The sequence below is a fragment of the Molothrus aeneus genome, chromosome 4 (genome assembly GCF_037042795.1).
Source record: "Molothrus aeneus isolate 106 chromosome 4, BPBGC_Maene_1.0, whole genome shotgun sequence".
Classification (NCBI taxonomy): domain Eukaryota; kingdom Metazoa; phylum Chordata; class Aves; order Passeriformes; family Icteridae; genus Molothrus; species Molothrus aeneus.
Window position 1 is genome coordinate 30361440 of NC_089649.1, and position 22713 is coordinate 30384152.

Below are 22713 nucleotides of genomic sequence, written 5' to 3' on the forward strand. Positions count from 1 at the left end.
CCGGAGGCCTTGTTACCCCAAATACTTACTTTGATGGTTGGAAACCTACACCTGACTTCCAATTTAAATTGCTTTGTGGCCATTTTATATATTGAGATGCACATTTAATTTATGTAACTTATCCTGCTTCTGACACTTAGAATTGTTTGTAGGTGGCATCAGAACTTTCACTTTGTCAAGCTGAAGTGTCCATGCTCTGTAGTACCTTTGGTAATGGGCTGTCCATTTCTTCACCAAATTGACCACCCCTTTTGTAGCTTCTTCAATTTGAAACAATTTTGAAGGTCAAGGCCAGAATTGTAAATAGGGGGTATGGGTAAAATTCTGCCACTGTAGGCTATTTGTGTTGGAAATATAACATATACCTGGGGATTATAGATGGAAATTTACGGTAATGTTTCCATTGGAAATACAATATGCAACAGGTTTGTGTTGAAATTTTTTGTTGAAAAGGAACTCCCATGGATTTTGTGTGTTGTCTTTATCTTTTAATGGGCAAAGCACAAAGGCCTTTCTTTTTTCTTCTTTGTCCCCACGTGTTTTTTAGCAGAAACTTTTGTGCTTGATAAGAAAAGAAAAAAGCAAACTTGCCTTTCTTACTGTTGAATGTCTCCATCTTTCTGTTACCCTTTTCAACATTTCAGCTTTTGAAGGGTTGGGATTGGCATGCTCTGCCTGTGCTCCTGGATCCCAGGATTTCTGGGTTTGTGGCTCACTTGTTGGGAGGAAGAAGAGCAGTGTCCCACACTGTGAATCCGTTATACATCCACGTGGCCACTCAGCAGTGGCTAGTTACCACTAAGCCGTAACAGATGGTGCAGCCCATATAGGTCATCTTTGTTTACCCAGCTTCTGGGTGTAGTCTTTGCTATAGTTGCCTGGTTTTTGGCATTGTTTAGTATTTGGACAGCACTAAGAGGGCAGCTACATCACTGCCTGGCTGTGTTCAGGATGGTGGAAATGTCAGAGGAGGAGAGGCATGCAGGGTGGAAGGTCTTACCGTAGGAGACACACGGATACCGCTTTGCTGACTGCCCAGAGGAGTTCAAAGTTTATGAACTGACAGCCTGGGAAATACTGCAAGTACTGGCAGAAATGTAACACTCCTTAAGCTATGTTTTGCTCTGGTGGGCAGAGGATCATAGAAGCAAACATGTCCAAGTGTGGTGCTTGGGTGTGGAGAGGGAAGGAAGGAAGACAGTAGGGCTTTCTTGGTGTGCTATCCTGATAACTGCCTGCAAAAAACTGATGAAACTCTGCTGAATCATTATTACAGGGACAGCTTATTAACACCATTCAGAGTAGAAATACCACTTTAGGGCCAGGGATTGTCCAGGACAGGAACTTTAAGGGATCAGCCTACAGGAAGAAGAGGAGGCTTGTTCAGTGAGTGTTGTTCTTTTTCAATGATACTGTAGGCAAACTCCAGGAAGTGATTTGAATTCTACAGTCCTGGTAATGATGCAAGAATATATCCAAAAATCTTTGAGACCATTTGTGTGGTTTCTATCAGTTGTCTTTGTTCATCTAGGATTTGTGGGTGCTGAGTGTGTGTGTAGATTCAAGTACATATGCCCGAGTACCTAATACAAAATAGAGGCACCAGGTAATTAAGTGGCAGTGCTTTGCAGAGCTCTCTCTGAGATTTCCCTGCTGTGCCTCTCCTTTTTAATTTGCCTCTGGTACAAACACTGGCTGCGTAACTCAGCTCTCTGCTCTGATTCATTAGCAGTGATGTTTACAGTAGAAATTGAGTGATTGCACTGCTGGGAGATGGTCCTGGATTTGTCTGTTTGGAAACTCTGCCTCTGACAGTGTTTCCTTCTCAGATGCATTATCTTCTCTTTAGGGTTAACTCAGAGCCATCCTGCTGGTGCTGTAAGATATTGGGCATATCAGTTATGCATTATTGTTTGCCTTAGAGAAATGCAAATCCATTTCCTGTTCTGAAGATAGCCTCACAAAGAAATAAAAATTTCCCCTAGAAAACAGATCAACAGCAAATACACCCCAGTAGCATTTTTTTCCCCCTCTGTACATTTGAAGCTTCAATTTTAAGGACAGCAGTTCCCATGTTAGATCTATGCCAGGTCAAGAAAAACAAAGACTGGAAAAATACGATGTAGCTGATTTTTTTAATACAGATATGGGGTCTTAAGTTACTTTAAATGACAGTGGCATTGAATATGTGCTAACAAATCCTTATTTTAGGACCATGGAAGCAGTAGTGTTTTTCAAAGAAGCACTGAAAAGGGAACTCTAAGCATCAGGTTTTATCTGATCAGAAAATGACCTCCAAAGTTGTAATCTTACTGCCTTGTTAAAACTCCACTAGCAGCCATGTGCTTGTGGTTTTTTTTGCCTGCTCTCACAATTTGATATAGACAAAAACATCTGTAAAAAAAGAAAAGACTTTGCAGGGGTTTGAGTCCCCCAGAAAGCTGTGCTGGAGACGGTGTTTGAGTTGCCACTAACCACCTTTACAGGGGCTACGTCGCCCTCTTGTGTGAAGCTTCAGTCATTTTGGTAGGAAATCCTGTTGAATTGGGAATGCAAATATTGGCTTCCTTTTGGCAGTGCTTTTATAAAACTGGACCCCATGAAATGCCACACATGTCCTAAATCTCTCTACTCATGTGCCCCTGCCTGTCCTATTTTTCCTGTACTAAAAAGGTATGAAATAGGCTGCTAGATACCTTCAAAAGTTTCTTCAGTTTTGCTTTTCAGCATCAAATTATTGAAATTGTTTAAAGTCAATTTCATCAACACCTTCAAAAACCTGAACCTGCAGATACCCTACTCAGATATATCAGTATCACAAGAGAAACAGAGGGTGGGGGTTCCACATTAGCCTCAAAATTAGCATGACGTTTGGCTGTAAGGCAGGCACTGACAGAGTGACAGGTCTGCCATTCTGATTCTGGCTTTCTTTGTTGTTTTGTTTTTTTAAAAATTTAATTCAGAATCGAGATATACTGGCTGTGCAGCTTGTGCCAGTAATTTGGCAGTGCAGATTTCCAGATAGCTTTCATGAACTATACTTGGCTTTGTTAGTGCTGTCACCCCATTAGATTTACGAGTGCTTTACAAACTGCCTCAGTCAATGTCATCTTTTATTTTCTTTTCTTTTCCTATTCTAGTGAATAAAAAGGCAAAACAAGTATTTTCTGTCTGTCCATTTTGGCATGAAGCCTATGTATCAGACCATGTCCAAGAAGCATTATGTCCTTGGCCTAGATACTGTATTTCAGTACCCAATCAGCAAAGAAAATACACAGAAAACAAGGAAACAAGCTTTTATATTGCACACAAAGGCCCTGTTGAATGCAGTTTTTTTGGCATAAGAAAATTTGTAAGAGTTCTCATGCAGATGCTGTATAAATATTTAATAATCATGTATAATAATAGTTTGATAAGTAGGTAGATATTGGTGGAGTCCTGAGATTCAGAGACTGATTACTGAACTACTGTACAGAGTAATTGTATTCATTAAAAAAATTCCTTACATTGCTATGTTACATATGTGAGAAAGCAGTCCTATTATCTTTATAAATTATGGTATGTGAATTGGATTTGTATAACATTTGAAGCAATGTGTTTGATGTTTTCTTCACTTCTCTTTCTTACAGACAGAAACTATGAATGCTAGTCTATTACAGGTTCACCTTGAATGCAGTTTACCTAATGACACATATCAGCAAGTTAAGGTATGTTTTATTATTGTTGTATATCTATGTAAGTCTTATTTTAAGCCTAGCTTAGAGGGACACTTTCCACAGCTGTAGAAGTTTTAGCAAAAATGCAGTTTTCAGTGTCTCAGTTTAAAGGGGAATTGTGCTTTTATAAAATTGTGTCCTCTGATACAAATTAAGTGTCACACATATCACACTAAAATCCTTAAAAGAGAAGGAGATGAAAAATGATACCCACCACCCCATAAACCTCACATGAAAAAAAACCAAAACCACTCCAACAGGCTAAGCATTCTGATGTGTAGGTGTTGTACTGCTGACATGGGGCACAAAAATTATTAGGTTTCTGTAATTTCTTTTCTCCAGAAACTTTTCACGAGTGTCTGGTTCACAGGGAGAAGTGATCAGTGAGCTGAGAGGCTGAAGCCTGGGCTGTTTCTCAGGGGGGCATGAGGGCAGCTGGGCAGAGCTGAGGAGGGGCTAGTGTGTTAGCAGAGTGTGTTAGCCTCTCCATAAGCATTGAGCCCTCAGGAGAGGAGGTTATCTCCTTGTCCTGGGCGGTGCCACCCGGGTTCTCCTCCCATCTCTGGGTGTCCTTACAGGATGGGTGGGTGCCGTGGGTGAGGAGCTGGCCCGCACTGTGGCCAGTGGCACCTCGTTCCCCAGGAGCAATGAGGAAATTTGTAAGAGTTTGAGCAATGAGGCCCAGGCTCCATGTCTGTATTCCTGTGTGGATCACGTTGCGCATGGCGGCCTTCCTGAGCCGCTTCGCTTCCCCGTTTGGTTCTTGCGGTGCGCAGTGCATTGAGGGGCTTGAGGTGCACCTGAGCATTGGAGGCTCTGTGGAGTGCAGCTTCCTGCCCTCTGGTCTGAGCTTCCCTAGGGCACACCATGCCTGTGCTTCAGTCTCCATGGCAGCCCTTCTTCTGCTCCTGGCAGCCATTTCAAGTGCTGGGGGTCTCTGATGCTGTGTGAGCTGTGATCCCATCCTCAGGCACTTCCCCACCCCTGCTGTACTTGCTTGTGCCACTTGAAATCTCAAGAGCTGGAAGTGTTCTGCTGCGCTTCTGAGAGCACTTCCCGTGCCAGTTTTCTCCTCCTAATCCTCCATCCTGAGCAAATTAGTCCTCCTTTAGTGACATTTGTCATTTGAATTTAGTGACCTTTGTGGTTTGATGCAGGACTAATTAATGTTGTTCACTGTTGGTTGTCTAGTTCTATTTTGCTTTGTTGGCTTTAATTATTTTTGCAAAATGGTGTCCGTGTCTTTGTAGTTGCTATGACTTAGCTGTGTTAACAGCAGCCACTACTTACAGACAGAAATAAAATCCTATTTGTATTTTTCTGAAGTATTCTAGCCAGACAACAGTGTTTTCTATTAAGGATTGTACATGTATGTTTGTTTTTTTAAAATTACTTCAGTGAGAAATGGAGACAAAAGCACAGGATTTGGAAAAATTAACTATAAACAGACCAGTGAACATGAACTGTCTTCCTACCATTAAGACACATGCATCAGTCTGTTTATGGCACATTTTATTGAAGGCAGAGGATTTAACAAAGGAAACTGTTTTACAGTCCCTGAGGTGAGACTGACTAAGACAGTTTATAAATTTGCATTCTCTCAAGGTTCAGTGTCTTTTTTAGTTGTTTTTGTCTTTGTTTTTGCTGTGCTCTCTGTACCTGGACTGTGTTTGGTTTCTGCTGAGATTTTAGCAAAGGTCCTAATTACTTTTGTTTTGCTAGCACTTTGGTGCTGGAAACCTTGTCTCTTAGATAATAGCTCTGATTAATTTCTCAAAGTTCATTAGTGTAATGATTTTTTTCTATTCTGTCCCCCATTACACACACACACCATATCCCTTTGTCTCACTCCAGAGTTGCTGTTTTATGTCTGATGACCCAATGCTGCTAGAAATGAGCTTAACAGTAAGAGTGGAAAATGCCCAGCAAGATTTTGTGGAGCACAGACGATACTTACTGGAGAATCTTTTGATAGTTTATGTAGCAGTGGAAAGAACAAAGACCTCAGGTAAGTCCTAAATCTACCTGTTAAGTGTAATTCAACTTGGTTTTATACATCATTTGTAATTTGACATCCTAAATTGAATCAAATTCAGTGACAGCTTAATTTCACAAGTAAGGGAAACCAAGTAAGTTCAGTTAAACACAGCTAGCAGAGAATTTGTGTCAGGCAGAGTTATCATAAACAGTTTTCTTGTTACCAAGAATGTGCATCATTCTTCATGAAGGTAACAATTGTAAAGTTGTAAACTAGATCTCTTTCATTCTTCAGTCCCCCATGCCTAAATAGTGTGGAAAGATAACATGGTCCTTTTAATTCTATAACTGCATTTCTGGTTTCCTATTAATTAAATTGACCATAATGGGATTGGGAAGGCAGAGTGGTTTATATGGTACTGGGGATAGTGGCCATTATGGAAGGTAGGGTAATGAGGTAATACAGATGTGCATCATTTGTTCTTGTAAGCTAGAATTCCACAGGCAAAACAATCAACTCCTTGCGGTTTCTTTATGCTGCAAATCCTCTAAATCCAGGGGATTTTAAATTATTTATAGAGCCTTGCAGTCTAGTAGAATAGTTTTTTTTAGACATTTCTGCCAGTTTTCCTTTCTGATTGGAGAAGAAGAAACTGCTTAACGATCCAGATTAAAATTATATTTTTTAACATACTTGTTGAAGTGGAACATGATCTTTTTGTCTTTTGAGAAATGCATTTCAAAATCTAGTCACAAAACAATAGATACAATATACACAAAACAATATCTATGAAATGTTCTGTTTCCCTCATGCCTGTTCTGTGATGTGGAATTTCAAGAGCTGAAACTGAAATACCCACTGTAAACCTAGTTTCCCTGCCAGTGAGATGCCAGGGCTTTGTTATGTTGAGTTGTGGATGTACATTTATTCTGATGCTGGTAGAAAATTGTTCCCATCTGTTCTGTCAAGGGTGCTCACTGTTAACACTTTCAATGGTTAAAGTACTAGAAGTATCTTTTAGGGCTGTTTTCTGTTAAATATAGTGCAATTATAAGTCCTGTCTGTGCTAGAGGTTGGTCCTATAAACCTTTTGGATTAGCTGTTGGTGGGACAGCAGGTAGGCAGGGTCTGCACAGGGGAACTAACCAGCTGGGAAGGCTGCAGAGGAGAAGCTGTGGGGTATGTGGAGCTCATAATCAATACCTTGAACCCTCTTTTGGAAGCTGACACTTGCAGTCTTGCTTTCAAGCAGCTGAGCAAAGCACACACATTATTAGAAATTGTGGTTGGTCAGGTAGGAGAATGTCGTTTCATGTCAGCCTGCATACACTGATTTAATGCAAGTATAAGCAAGGGCAAAAACTTAAAATTACCTTCCTTGTGGAAGGACTGTAGTAAGATGGTCACCTCTTACTCTGTCCTGCTGCCCTTCTTTTGGTCCTCTACATCTTCCTACTGTCCTGTGGATGGGACCATAGCTTTGCCAGTGACCAAAGGTGGTTCCCCAACATAGCTGTACCACCTTACCAGCAGGTGAAAGCTGTGTTACCCCTGTCTCCTGTTGCTTTAGGCAGTAGTTTGCTGCCTACTGGGTGATAGGACCATTCCTGATTTGAGCCCAAAGTGCTGAATCCGACTTGCATTATTTCCTGGAAATGCTTGCATTTTAAAGCATACATTTTAAAGTGTTTTTATTTCTCTCTTGAACGTTTGCCAGCTCAGGATGTGAACAGTTCATCCTTTTTACAAAGGTATCTGTCACACAAAGATTTTAAAATTTAAATTGGGATTGCTTCTCCTGTGAGTGTCTGACAAAACAAGTGTTTCTGTCCTTGGTGATCTTACCATGGTGTTTATTCCTTTGGACAGGTCATTCATCAGTAGATGTGTATATCATGCATTCTGGAAACAGCCTGGTGCATATACAGGTAATCGTGGGCTTCAGGAAGTCATAATTTAGGGTGGTGAATTTAATTAGGGAATTAGCTTTCTCTAATAGCAGATTGATTTTGCTGGTGGCAAATGTCACACTTCTAAGTTTTAAAGTGTGCCCAAATGTCTAGTAGATCCTTGAGATGACATGTTGTAGTTCAGTGATGGATTATTTTTTTTTAATATGTAAGAGCTGTTAACTTGAATAAAAATTCGTGTGTTGATTTAGAAGATAAGAGAAAATGGCAGATGGTGGCATGCAAATTTGACAAGAAGATAGACTAATACAGGAGCTGCAGCACTAATAAGGGTAGTACTGCTACAAAAATAACTTGTCTTGTCTTCCTGCAGGAAATACGGCAGTTGTCACAAAAATACACATCAGCTGTGGAGTTTGAGCCAGTACTGCTATCCTCATCATCTACTAACTTCACAAAAATTGCTTCTATTTCTTGTAAAGGTACAGGTTACCCATATTTGGAGATAATATGATTAAATAGGATTTAATTGCTGAAAAAAGGGTAGTTTTTTCAGCAGAGACCCTGAAAGATCTCAAAATCATCTTGTCTAGACTTTATTGAGAAAGAGGATGAATTCTTTTTGCTAATAGTTTCCACCCTTTTTGTGTATATGTGGTTCTTCTTATGCTGGTTGAAGGTTCTAAGCTATACATACTTAAAAACGGGGCAAAAACCAGTTGCTGAAATGTTAGCTGACTTTACAATAAGCATGATTATTGAATATGCTTTTTCAACATCATTTTATGGTTTATGTGGGTTTTTTTTCTGTTTAAAATATGTTTTCTAAAAGGCTATTGTGCTTGGGTGGTCATTTTCTATGACATTGCTTGGCAGGACCATTGAAGAGGCTTGCCTGAAACCAGAAATGTTTGTGGAAGAGCAGAGATTGGCATTTAAGCATTCCTGACTCCAGCCTGCTTCCTGTTCTGGCCACTAGACTGCAGTGTACAGACTTTAAACATTAATGAAACAAGCTGCTTTCATAATGACATTGAGACATGTTTTTCCTAGGGAAAACATAGATGAACAAGAAGAAAGAAGGGACTGTTATGTTAAGTGATTCTCTTTTTCAGAGGAATTTTTCATTTGTTGAAAGAAGGCAGTGTGCTCTGATTAGTAAGAATGCTATGCCAATGACAGGTGGTTAAAATTGCTCTTCACAGCTTTATTGTGTGTGTATTTTTGAAGGTGTTTGTCATTCATGAATACTTCTTAAGGCAAGGTTTGAAATGTCTGAAAAAATTGAGTCTTAGGACTCAAACAATTAGATACTTTACTCACCTGTGTAAGGATTGCACCAGCAAAGGTTCCCCTTTTTAGTGTTCTTGTAAATCTTCCCATGAAAATAATTTTGGATATGCTTGTGGCTGATGTATTCCATGTGTCTGCTCTTTCCCAGCTGCATCCTGTGACAGTGAAAGTCTTTATTCTGACAACAGCAAGAACTATCTTTTGAAAGGCACTACAACACTCAAAGCCTGTCTTTTCTGTCCTGTGATGGAAGGGTAGGTTGGCAGTGGATTTTTGTTTGTTTGTTAATGTGCACTGATACTATAATGAAAATACTGTGCCTTACTTTTAAGAGATGAAGTTAACTTTCTTTGTCACTCTGATTCCAAGGTCAGTGAAGAGGCTTCTTCCTATTGTTGCTGTGTCATTTGCCAAATGTCACATTTAAAGCAATAATTCTGTATTTTATCCCAAGAAGAATTTTAGGAGCCTGTAAAAAGATGTGCTTTAGGAGCTTATATCATGTAAACGTTGCTTAGTCTATGATAAAATTTCCAGTACCCTTTTTAGTGCAATGCAGAAGCTGGATAGTCTTAGAAAAAATGTGAAGTCTTTTCCTGCTTCAGTCATCTTTTGCCAATTTCATCCAGCCTGCTGTATCATAAAGCAAGGGGCAATGTTGTACTATAGCATGACAAGAGGGGTAGATACTTTGCCTGTCTCTTTTACATGGTTCCTGTGAATTTTTACTCTCACATGTCATTATTCCCAAATAAATAATTTTGTTCTTCTCTGGGAAAACTTAAAAGAGCCCCATCATACAAGAATGCTATGTTATCTTCTCTTGTATAGACCACTTGTTGTGTACTCAAGGACAATAGCAGATGTATTTATATTTTTGATGTATGTACTTATAGGTATTTTGATGTAGATCCTTCTGCAGCACTGTTTCATATAGAACCACATCATAATACTTCAGGATATTGGTCCATATGGTTTACAAACAATTTTTACTTCAGCATTGAATTGAATGAGGTCTTCATAGCCAGAGAAACAAAGAACCTAGTTAAGGTAAGCTTTATTTCTTCTTTGTACAATGTTTTGTATTTGATTTAAAGATATGGACCTTTGACATACAAAATGGGTTCTTTGAAGAACTCTGTGTTCTTAGAATTGGTTGGAATCCATTAAAAATAAAGGTTTGTGTACATCTGTAACTATTAGGTTACTGTCTCAAGAGGCATTATTCACTGTCCAGCTTACTTTTGTATTGTTTTATTGACAACTGTTCCTTCATTTGAGTTGCAGCTACAGATGCATCAAATTACAGACCATTGCTCTGTTCTCAGAATTGTTGAATGTGTGTGTTTGTGCTCTCTAGGATTCAGCATTTCTTCATAGTGGAAGCCTTTAGTGCATAGATGACCTTTAAAGCCAATGATTTACTGGCACAACTGCAGGGAAATCTGGTTTAGGAATAAGCACATGATGTAGGCATCTAAATGGCTCTTCTTATGTTTTGATATTGGGATTTGTATAAGTGCACTGTTTGGATCAGGTATGAGCTCATATGGCCATGTAATAACAGCAAAAACACAAAAGACAAGAAAGTTTGCATTTTTCAAGGTACCACCTGTGTCAGAAAGTGCTGTACCAATTTTAATTCAGCTGTTGTTTGATTCTTTTCAGATTCTGAACTTTGCTGAACCTCTGACTCTACCTCCAGGCTGCTGGAATGTTTTTTCTTTGAAGCTCAATGTGAAAGACACTGTAACAAATGTGCTCTCTAGTATTTGTTTGTCCACAAACGTGGGAGTGATGTTCGAAATACCTCTGCAGATATATTCGACTGTGTCCAAGGTATGGTGTTCAGCTGTGTGTGTTGAATTATTATTATGCACTGCAAACCCAGCTGCAGCAGTGTCTCTCTCAGGCCAGAAATCTGTTCTTAGTCCTGAAGCAAAAGCTCAGTACCAGACCACGCTGTTAGACCATTCTGAAGATTGAGAGGTTAAGTCCGCAGAGTTGAACAGCAATGGAATTATAGTTCTCTTGGCACTTAATTCAAAATTCTCTTATTTGACTCTATGAAATTATGCACTGAGAAAGTGAAATTTGTTCTCTTGTTTTGTCATGTTTTTGTTTTGTTTTTTCAGCAGGGAGATCTAAATTTTGAAGCAATTGCCCACTGTGATATTCAGTGCTACTTGGGAAAGTCTGATTCAGGTAGGCTCATCTAAGGCTTTTTTTGGCATCTGACTAGTTTTATTGTAGAAAATTCATTTTATATAGCAGGACTTGTAATGACAATATTGTGATTGTTCATGCAAGTACTTAGTTTTACATTTGTTTAAAAACAGATGTTCTGGGAGTATATAAATGGCTGAGGGAACTGAGTACAAGGCACAGTATTTCAGACATCTAGTTCCACAGCATGTGCTGAGCTATTGTTCTGTCTTGAAACATTTTTTTTTTAATTTTAGTATTTAAGACTCTCCTATGAATTCTCACTGATGATGTATTGCCCTTTTCTTTCTTCATTCATGTTTTCTTGAGAGATGTTGAAGTAGAATGGTTAAACTGTCCACTAACTCAAAGTTATTAGAAAATGTGCATAACCTGGGCCCAGATCCTGGGAATTCTTTTATGAAAAACAAACAAAAAAAATTGACCAATATCTGCCTATATCTAGAGTTAAATTTGAATTCTTTATCTCTTTCCCACAGCAATAATTCCATAGATTTCAGCAAATGTGGTTTATCAGGCTTATAAAACAGCATCCTTAACACTGTGTCATATGAAACAGAAGGAAGGGGTCTCTTTTTTTCTGGGACTGAAGAATCTATCTCCAGATACTGCAATGCTGGGAGCTGTTTCAAGTACCTGGCTAGCATTTACCAAAATACAGCAATAGGTTTAACATTGCATGATACTGCCTAAAGAATGTTAGACCTGTTGAAAGCTGGTTCAGAATAGTGGTTTTTACTCTCTGTGCAGTAAGGAGTTTCAGAAGGCAGCTGATAGCATAGACTTTAAATATTTGAGCACTCTCCTGGAAATGTTTTCAAGATGACGTTTCCTAAAATGTGTCTTTGTGTGAGGATATGAGGAAGGCAGTAGTAGTCAGTCAGATGTGAAAAGGAGAATTGAGGTGACATATAGAAACATGTGACTTGAACACTTACTGAGACACTTGCATGCTAAGGTCCATATCTTAGAAGAAAATGTTTGCTTTTTTGGTTTTTTTTTAATCTCAATGAAGGAATATGGCTAATACAACTGAATACTTGTTGCTTACTTTATTTTCATTCTAATAATCCACATAATGAGATCTGTACTTACAGGTATTCTGCCTTCTGCTTTAGGATACTACTATTTGTTAAACAGAAATGTGTCATGCATTAGCCTGAAAATACTGACCTAAAGAAATTGTCGTTGAATTATTCCAATAATCACCAATCTCAATTCATTACTTTAAACATTAAGGATTGTAAAATAAAGTACATGCACTTTCAAAATAAGTATTTTTTGTTTTCTTTCTAAAGAAGCTTGCTTTTTTAACTACTTTCTGCTGTGTGAAAATGCTTGAACCAATATGAGTGTAACTTTCTAAAATACACTAATCTTTAGACTGATGTAAAACTTTGCAATTCATCTTAAGAAGAATTTGAGAAAATTATCAGCATCTAGAAAAGAAGCGAAAATGAAAAGACTGTTTTTGCCAGACTGGGAATTGTTATGTTCCCTGCTGTGTCATGCTTCTATATTTTTGTACTACTGTGTAGCATATTATCTTGGTACTTTACTGCCATCAGTAGAGAGTACTGTGTAGACTACTGATGACATGGTTACTCTTCAGTGGCATCTATTAGGAATAGCAGCAATAAAAAGGTCTCACTAAAGCATACACAGCCTGTGCAATGCCCATTCTCTTTTTGCATGTACAGTTACTTTGGTTTTGCAGATGTATTTCTTTAAACAAATCTGATATGGAAGATAATATATATACCCTTGCATATTCTCACTTTGAAGGGGAAAAGTGGGTTGGCTTTTTTGTTTTGGGTCTGGATGCTTTGCAGATACTGATTACTCATGTTCTCAAGTAGATTGACGGAAGGAGCAAATATTATCTCTGTAAAATCTGAAAAATCTACTATCCTTTCAGCAAATCTGCTTTGGCAGAAGAGTCTCTCTCTGGACCGTTCTGCCTGGGACGTGGATTCCGAGCTTGCAAGTGACCTTTATGAAAGATGGCAAAAAATAAGACGTGGAGAAGCATGCAGGTCTGTACAGAATCTGTTGAGGTTCTTAATTCAAGCCAGTACAGTGTTGTAAGAAAGAATATTTCTGTTCTGAAGTATTCTTAATTAGAACAAAACATTCTGGACCATTTTCTACACTTAAGTTAGTTCTCTTGAAGCACATGGAGTTTCAGAGCACCCCAGACTCCCCCAGCTTTCATTTCAAGGCACTGCCAGCCATAAGTAAGCTTTTCAGCCTAAAATGTAAGTAATATTCTGACTCTAGTTATCTCACCAGGGCTACCTGGCATGAAGGCAGTCTAAGCATGTTTTACCAGCTCATTTATGGAGTTGCATGAGTCCTTCATCATCAGGTTGTATAGCAGTCTTAGCAGTCTTCTCAGGCTCTTTGAATGGCTTTCATGGTTTTTAGTCCCTGGCCTACACACACAAAAGTTAGCTGTTAAGCTACAGCTTTATGGACTTTGTTTTGTAGAGACCATTTCCAAGGAAAGATAAATTTATGCAGTTACGGGTCCTGGCAAATCATCTTGTTGTAGTTCTTTGTTTGAAAGAAAAAAAAAAAAAGAAACTAATTAATTTTTCTGCTTTTGCCAATAAAGCAGGAGAAGTATTTTAGGATCAGCTCGCTTTACACAGCAGAAGAACTCCGAAGAGGAATCCTTTGCCTTTTTCTTGCCACGGTTGACTACAGAGCCTGGCCTTACACTCAACTTTAATGCCACAGCTGTTAAAAGTAGTATGGTGAGGATGGTTGTTACTACACTTTTTTCTGAGTTGTGTGTTTAGCTTTTTTAAATAACAAAGTCTGTGATTAATATTTGGTGCTGCTTACATTTTAATGTCATACTGCTTATGAACTGGTGTTTTGATCTCAGTTAAAGACACTAAATTTGTATCCCTTTGGTTCTTTGGTAAGTTTCCTAGCTTGCTAGTTGTAATACTTTAGTACAAGGAGAAGAGTAAAGCAGTGTAGGTTTTAACCATCAATTTTTTGTTGTTGTTAAACTTTCCTTGTGTTCATTGTATAAGTTACATGCTTGTGGTAAAATAATTGAACATGGGACTAGGGATAGGGTGTGTTGTCATTAGTGATGCATGCAAGGCTGTACAGGATGGCTTTCTTCATGCCACTGTCTTGTCTAACAGAAGTGTGTAAAGCATTTACGAGAGATACAACACTTGCAGAGCAATGTATCTTCCAGCCACACTGACAGTTATTTCTTTCTTGTTTGTCAGATTTAGGTTTCTACTAACCTAGCCTAGGCCAGAACCAGTCATATGGAAATAGTTTTCATATGCACATATTGTGAATTATCTTAATATTCCATTTGTCCAATTTAATTGTTAGTCATTACAGAAATTTTTATAACCTGCTTGCATTCAGACTTCTCTAAGAAGGGGTGGCACCTCACTAACTTTACTTTCTTCTATGCTAGAGCTTTGTTCACATCTGTCTGCATAAATCAAAATCCAAATGAAAATGTTGTTTGGGGAGTGGGGGTGGTCTGTATTTTTGTATATGTGGTTCAAAATGCACTCTTAGCTGATTTTGCAAATTCTGACATTGTGGTGACATGTCCTGCTGTTACATGCAGTCATGTACATGTATGATTATACTGCATTGACACAAGAGCCAGATTGAAGTCCCTTGAAAATGCAGATTGTATTGCTAGTGTTGAATTATTTTACCAACCAGTTCTCAAATATGTAGTTTTTAACTCTTTCTTTTCCCCTCCAAACAATTTAGGTAAAATATTTCGTACTAAGAAACCCTTCATCCTTCCCAGTTACGTTGCAGCTTCTGCCTCTTTCTTACTACCCTGATCCCCAAGCTTCACTGAGTCTGCTGAACAAATGGTAATAACTATCTCAGGATACTGTTTTCCCTTTTAAAAGATCTTATTTGCTATGCCTTATGATTGTGACTTATTGGGTTTTATTTAGTCTTTCAAAGTGTTACTTAGATGGGGATTATGTTCTCACCCATTTTGGAAGACAGAGCCTTGTTTGGGGCAGCTCCCTGTATGGTGCATGCCTTTGTGATGTACCTCATCATTGATAAAACACATATTTAACATGTTTTAAGCAAGATTGTGTCTGCCAGATATATATTACAGTTGTTCATCTTCTAGTATCTGAGGCTTAGTGCAAGCTGCCCAGGTGAGGTGAACAGCTTACAGAGTTGGGCTTGTGCATCTCCTCACAGTGCTGGTTGGTACCTATAGAGTCTGTAGACAGATCAGTGAAAAGAAGGTATCTGAACCATCCCAGAGAAGAGTTTTCTTCTTAGCCTTTTCTTAGGTAATAACCCTGGTCAAAGAGGAAACAGGAACTGGGAAGCAAAAGGCAGATTCAGGGGGAGCAACCTCAGCATAAATATTTAGGGTCAGCTAAGTAAATGTGTCTGCATTGTTTTAGCCTTTCTGTTTTAGATTTGAGATGATGATCTAATGAGAAATCTAGAGGAGAGTTAGATTAATAATAAAGGGACCTGGTGAGTGAGCTGAAGCTCACCAAAATAAGCCCTGTCACACTTATCTTTGAAAAAATGTTATAGCTGGTAGGTGTGTGTGGTTAGAGACAGTGGGATTACTCCTGTGCTTAGGTGTAACTTGCTTATTTGGGGTCCCAATCCTTGTGTAATTGCTTCCTTAACCTCATTCCTTTACATAGGTACATGCATGTGCATATATATGTCTGTGTATATATATGCACATTAATAACTCCATCTGTTTGCATACTAAATATGATTTCCACATAGACCCTTTCTAGTGGTTTGCAATTACATTTTCTCTGTATTTGCACACTTTTGTTTCTGCAGATCTTCTAAGTTCACCAGAAATCACATCCATTAACTGGTTCTTTTTAAGCTAATGTCATAGACAGTTATGACAAGTGAGTTTTCATTCAGTGGCTGGAGGTCCATTCGTCTATAATCTACATTTTATGTGTTGGTTTTCTTATGTCAGTTTTTAATACTTTATGTCAAATGCTTATAATTTGCATTTGGACAAACAAATCAATTGTTTTAAGTGAATTTGATTTGCACATTATGTGATGGAAAATAGGAATTTGTCCCAAACAAATCATGAGCAGAAAGAGAGATATTTGAATGAATTATAAGAGATTTAATAATGATTATTTCTTAACAGTTATGTGAGCAGAAAGAGCTTCAGGGAATTTGTGTTTGTGTGGCTTAGAAATTCTATTTCTTGACTGTTATCTTTTATAATATTCTACACTGACAGATCTAAAATGCCCAGCCATTTGTCTGTTTTCCAAATGTGTGTAGTCCACATAAAACTGATTTGCAGCGTATTCTTTTGAAATGCAGACCCACATTTCCACCATATTTCACACTGCCAAAAAGCAATTGTAAAAGTAGCCTCTATTTAAGAATAGATGCCAGCATGTAAAAATAAGTCAAAGCAGTTCTGACAGGTTGGGTTTCAAATGCTTAACTTTTTGTTTTGGTTTATTTAGGTTCGGCATAAATGTGCAAGCTATTAACTTCACAACCACCGAATTCAGGCTAATGGATGAATGTTCTCACAGGGTAAGATGGCTAATTTTGGTAGAAGTGGTCTGACACACTAGAGAAGGATTTTTCTAGCTATGCTACTTCTGGGTTCTTCCCAAGTGCAATTTAAAGTAGTTTCACAGTGTTTTCTTGATTCTTCATCAGGTTTGTATCTTTGTAGTTAATTATTTTCATGATTTGGGTCAGTTTTGAATACAGCTGTAGGGAGGAAGTGCATGCATGCCTGCAAGTGTGTCGATGTGCTGTTGGGGCTTCACCCTTGGCTCCAGGCTGACCATGAAGTGTCAGGCTGTGGAGTCAGTGATGTCAGGCGCGGGCTGGTTCTCTTCTCAGAACAGGGAAGTAGTGTCAGGTAGTTCATGGGAGGAGGAGCTGGGATTTCTACATATCAGCTTCATGCCATTGCAACTTCTGGATTCAGGTTTGGAGTGTCATGGTCCTCTCTGGTTCCCATTGCCTCATTTTTGAATGAGTGTAGTAACACTTGACCATGGCACACCAGTGCTGAGCTATGCTTAAACCTTGAGATGTTGTGTCATGGATGACAAAGAAAATGCTGTATCAGGGATGCTGGCATATTCTGGTGAACAGAGTACTATCCAGAATACCCAGAGGATCTCTTCTTAAGACTTCTGGTTTGTACAAAATTAATGTATTTTCCTTGCTGTTTGGGCATACTGCAGCTTCGTCTTTAATGTCCTGTGTAGATACATGTTTCTGCACATATGCTTTAAGATCTTAATGAAATATTTGTACCTTGTAAAAAGAAAAGAGTATGTTTGCTGCACTAATCAAAGCTGACCTTTCCTTTCTGGCAACAGTTGTAAGAGTTGTTGTAAAAGAGAGGAGACAGCAGTTCATAAATCCTAGCCTGTAGGCACACTCTGAAAAAGGGAAGGTAGTGTAGGGGTAGGAGTGAGCTTCCACAGTCCCACACACCATACTCTTGGCCAAATGGAAAAAGAGCTGTGGATCTTCACATCAGTGTGTGCAATACATGGTTTTCATTAGGTTTGAAGAGCTAGGGGGAACATGCATGGTTAGGTAGATTTTCAGCACATGTGAGACAGATCTTGCCTCGTTAACCAAATAAATAGTTGCTAGTATTTAAATTTTTGCATTTGACATAGTTTTCCTAGTCAGTTTATGTGCAGTGAATTGTTAGGCTCATCTTTGTAGGGAGTGACATGGGGAAGTTTGCAAATACCATACATGGCTTGCTTTTAATAAATACTGATTATTAAATGCAGGTTCTGATAGTTTTTGTGCATTATTTTTCATAAAATAGACTAAGAATAAAAACATTTTGAACTGAAAAAGATCAGAAAAGCTCTTAGTACAACATCCATAAACTGAGAAACAGCCAAGTGAGAACCCATTTTGGAATCTTTATGGTTTTTTTGACTGCTATAGGTATCTGGTCACCCCTTTCTAAGAGGGGACCCCAGTTCTGGAAGAGCAAGTTATAGGGCTATTTTCATTTTTCAAAGGCAGAAAGAATAAACAACAGTATTTAAAAAAATATTTACATTATTTCCAGACTAAGTGAACTTCTGGTATTTCTGGTTTTCAATTAATATAGTTGAGAATTCTCTTTGGCTTCCTTCCAGTGACTCAAATAGTCAGCATATTTACCAGCAGTCCTTTTCTCACTTCAATCAAGTTGTAAGTCATGCACTGAGGGTATAATGGTTGCCACATTTCCCTGTGCAATCAATACACTTCAGTTCTTGTGTTGTGAAGTGTTTCAGGATTTCTTGAATATGAAAGACACTATATAATTTCTTTTCCATCTGAGGAAATAAAAGCTGTTTTAAATAATGAAGTAATACATTCCTCATAATAAGTGCAGTAATATGAACTTTTGCTCAAATAAACAATCTTATCTGATGTTTTATGTTGTCTAAAGGAAAGACTTTGTTATAACGAGTTAGTTAGCAGTTTCTGCACCTTGCCAAAAATATTCTGTGTGGTGCTAAGTGGTGATACAGTACTTTCTTTATTGACATCTATAAACACACATGTTTTCTGTGAGTAAGAAGTGCATTTTTTGTTTAACAGAATGCACATCAAGAGGACCTCATCAGCAAGAAATGCAGTTCTGAGATGCTTTGTTTAACTTTACAGCCACTGGAAACCAGGAAAGTTGGTGTAATTTTTACACCTCTTGAGTACAAAAGAGTAGCTTCCCTTATTTTAATCAGGTAAGCCAAATTTTAGTTGTAAGTGAGAATCAAGCAGCTCAATGTAAAAATGAATTTGCAAAGTCCTGGCACATAGACAAATGCTCAAAATTTGAAAGTCAGAATACCTCTGGTTTAATAAAAATTAGAGTGTGTTTGTGCCTTATGTCTCAGTCATTAATTTTCTTGATATGTTGTCAGAGGGTTATAAAATGCATGTGACTGTTCTGAGGCAGTTTTGAGTTAAGAGAGAAACACATTGTATGGCTTTGCTGTTTTCAACCTGACTTAATAATGATAGGAGTTATGGATCCAGTGAGTCTTTTATGCAGCCAAACTTTGGTTACCTTTGTAGGAAAAGGGAGTTTATTGATTGAAGAAGCAACCATTTTCACTAGGTGACACAGTTGTTAACTGGTGGCACTGGTCACTAAACTTGCTCCTTCACTGTCTGAAATTCACTAGTGGCTGGTTCTGGAGTGATCCTGTCTCTGTTTAGGGGAAACCTGTCCAGGTTTTGCCCCCGATTCTGTTCCGACACACTGTTATCTTGGTTTGGCACCTAGAGAGCAAAGCCACGACTTCGCAAACTTAATTTGTGCTTTAGTGGCTGACTGCTTGCTTTTTATTTTATGGCAGAAACAACTTAACTGTTCTGGATGTGGTCAATGTAGAAGGCTTTGGAGCCAAAGAATTGCTTAAAGTAGGAGGAAGACTCCCAGGTGCAGGAGGATCCCTTCGATTTAAGGTGCCGGAAGCGACACTAATGGACTGCAGACGACGTGAGTAAGGAGACACAGGTCTCTGGTTGTGCAGCTGCCTGCTTTGCTCTGCACTGGAACTCATACAGAGCATTAATGTTATGGAAACAGAATGGTCAAAGCTGAAGTGTTTGGCCATGAGAAGTGTAGATTCTGTTTTGTCAAAATTCTGACTAATAATAGTTAAAAGTTTTAGAAATACACTACTGCAGAATAGTCTGTATTAGATCTTGGTCACTTATGGATTTTTTTATTCAATTGTAAGTAAAAATAGCAATTTATTTATGAATGTAAGAAAATCATTTCATGCACTGTAAACTAATTGCTCTCTTTTTTTTCCTTTAAGAACTGAAGGACAGCAAGCAAATTCTATCCATTACGAAGAACTTCAAAGTAGAGAATATTGGGCCTCTTCCTATAACAATTTCATCAATGAAAATCAATGGTTACAGTTGCCAAGGATATGGATTTGAAGTGTTGGACTGTCGGGAATTTTTCCTAGCTCAAAACTCATCACGAGAAATCAGCATTGTGTAAGCACTGACAAATTTGTTGACAAAATAACTGAAGTGGAAATTTGAAATAATTAATTTCAGAAACAGACACTCCAATGGCATACCACACACAAAATTTTGAATAGAAATTTAGTAAGAATTTCCCTCAGGATAACACTAACGAATGGATTATATAATACTGGTTCTTTATATGACCCGTTATTTTTAAAAAGCAGCATACATGCTTTTATCAGTGCATTATGAAGTAATAAATTAAAACAAAACAGTTGCCACAATTTTTTATTTGCTTGTTATTCTCTAAGCTTGTTCCAAGTAGCCTGACCACAATCTAGTCATGTTTTCCCAACATTGCACATAGTCTAAAACTGATTCTTTTTAAACTATCCTTGAGTGAAAGATACTACTGTGACTTAAGCAAAAGTAAAGTTAATGTTACTGAGTAAAGTAATTGTGGTTTCCCATACAACAGATTTCACCTCTACTGATTAGAAAGGCAAGTTATACCTTCTAGCAATCAAGTAGAATACTGAAATGGGTCAGGGAAGTAGAAGACGAGACAAATCTGGTGTTTCTTCTGCTTTCTATATCTTTCCAGCTTTGCACCCTAGTACCCGGCCCTTTCTGAAATCATGCTGGCTGTATGCTGGGCAGCTGTGCTTTTGTTGATTAACCTGAGTTGATTATGTGTATTGCCTTGATAAAAGGAAAACATGTCACAGTAATGAGTACTGTGAAGAGTCACAATAAACCCACGTATTTTGCCAATTTAAGATGACCTAATGCCACCTGCACAGTTTAAGCAGATAGTGGACACTTTCTTTAAGTATGCTTTAAAAAAATACTATTAAATCATATTATTTCATATAACTAAACTGTTATTACTGGATTAATAAATTGAGGCAATATTTTAGTAATTTTAAGAATGCTATTAAATTATTGGTAAATTTTATTCAATAATAAATTGAATAATTTCTTATTATTTCTTATTATTATTGTTGTTCCTGTTGTCATCATCATATTGTTTGTATTTTTGTTATCAGTGTGACTTCAGAAAGTAAAATTCAGCCAAACAATGAAAAAGTAACACCACCTCTGTTTTTCCTGACAGATTCACTCCTGACTTTACATCTTCATGGGTAATTCGTGAGCTCACACTGGTGACTGCTGCTGATCTGGAGTTCCACTTCACACTGAACGTGACTCTCCCTCACCATCTGCTACCGCTGTGTGCGGATGTGGTGCCAGGACCCAGCTGGGAAGAGTCTTTCTGGAGGCTCACTGTCCTCTTTGTAAGGTAAGGCTTTCCTCACAGTACCCCAGAGCTCCTACAAGATGCAGTGCATGTGAATGCCGTGGTGATAACACACACGGGCTGATGCATCCCTGACTGAGATCCCCCTGCACACTGTGCTGCTGCTTGTGTGGTTTGGACACTGGAAACAGTCAGAACACAAATGAAGTAACAGCAGTGACCACTTTGCCTTCTTCTAGATGCAACAGAAGAAGATTACAGGGATCTGAAAAAGCAGGAATTTTTCATTCTGTTTTCCTGCTAACAAAATTTACACTGCATGATTGAGAAGGTGGTTTGATGAATTAGAAAGATTTTTGTTTTGATCCATATATGTTTGATGCAATTTGTACATCATGGAGAGAGAGGATATTTTGCATCTAAATATTTAGTTCAGAAGTATGATGGCATTTGTAGCTCATTGTATGCCAGCATTTTCTCTAGGAAAAGAAAGAAACGGTATTGAATAAATACCTAAATAATGATGATGACTATCATAAATGAACAGTGGGCTGATAGGTCATATTATGATATGATGTCATGCATCATAATATGATATGATGTAAGACTACAACACAGTTACTTCTAAATTACTTTCAAGGATTATCTCTTTTAGAATGAGCTTTTTCTTTGTTCTATTTTTTTTCTTTTAAAGTTCATGACCGAGTTATTTTATCAAGCTAATGACTAGTAAGGCCTATAAGGAAAAAAGGAAAAAAAGGAAAAGAAAATACTATTACTATTACAACTATCATTTTTAAGGCTGTATTTTGAGTTTGTCTGTCTTTTTATGTAGAATTTTGTAGAAAAAATACTTGAGAAGTGTATCTTGTTAGAAGTTTTTTAACTCTTTCACTGAATATTCCTGAAAGTTGTAGACACCAGTATCTATTGTTTTCTTTGGCAGTTTGTCCCTGCTTGGAGTGATTCTGATAGCCTTCCAGCAAGCCCAGTATATTCTAGCAGAGTTCATGAAATCAAGACAGAGGCCAAATCCTAGTGCTTCACCACAGCAGAACAGCAACTCTGTTGACGTAATCAGCTCTGATTCCTACAAGTAAAAATACTTTTTTTTTCTTCTTTTCTACCCTGTTTATTGTGGAGTGGTGCTTTCTGTCTGACTCTCACTGATATTGCTGTGTGCTGGTTTAAAGTGTTCCAAGCAGCCTTTTTTAGAAAACTTCCACCTCAAACCAGGAGGAATGGAGGAACTCAGGGGTTTATTTATCTTGAATATTGCCAGTAATACATAAGGTAAAAATTGTATGATGAAAGTAAAGG

The 22713-nt window shown here is 38.0% G+C and overlaps 1 protein-coding gene across 3 annotated transcripts in view; it reads left to right on the forward strand.

Moving 5' to 3' along the window:
• TMEM131L (transmembrane 131 like) overlaps positions 1–22713 on the forward strand; it is an 80509-nt gene that overhangs the window by 41715 nt on the left and 16081 nt on the right. The window contains exons 8-24 of one of the 3 annotated variants that reach the window (XM_066548198.1): positions 3630–3707; positions 5571–5724; positions 7564–7622; positions 7978–8086; positions 9046–9151; positions 9794–9947; positions 10566–10736; positions 11033–11102; positions 13042–13159; positions 13741–13882; positions 14889–14998; positions 16625–16697; positions 18744–18886; positions 19505–19647; positions 19973–20159; positions 21250–21435; positions 22340–22489. In XM_066548198.1, the coding sequence (XP_066404295.1) occupies positions 3630–3707; positions 5571–5724; positions 7564–7622; positions 7978–8086; positions 9046–9151; positions 9794–9947; positions 10566–10736; positions 11033–11102; positions 13042–13159; positions 13741–13882; positions 14889–14998; positions 16625–16697; positions 18744–18886; positions 19505–19647; positions 19973–20159; positions 21250–21435; positions 22340–22489 (2153 nt within the window). The remainder of the gene's footprint in view (positions 1–3629; positions 3708–5570; positions 5725–7563; positions 7623–7977; positions 8087–9045; positions 9152–9793; positions 9948–10565; positions 10737–11032; positions 11103–13041; positions 13160–13740; positions 13883–14888; positions 14999–16624; positions 16698–18743; positions 18887–19504; positions 19648–19972; positions 20160–21249; positions 21436–22339; positions 22490–22713) is intronic. The other 2 variants (XM_066548199.1, XM_066548200.1) reach the window with 2 other exon arrangements.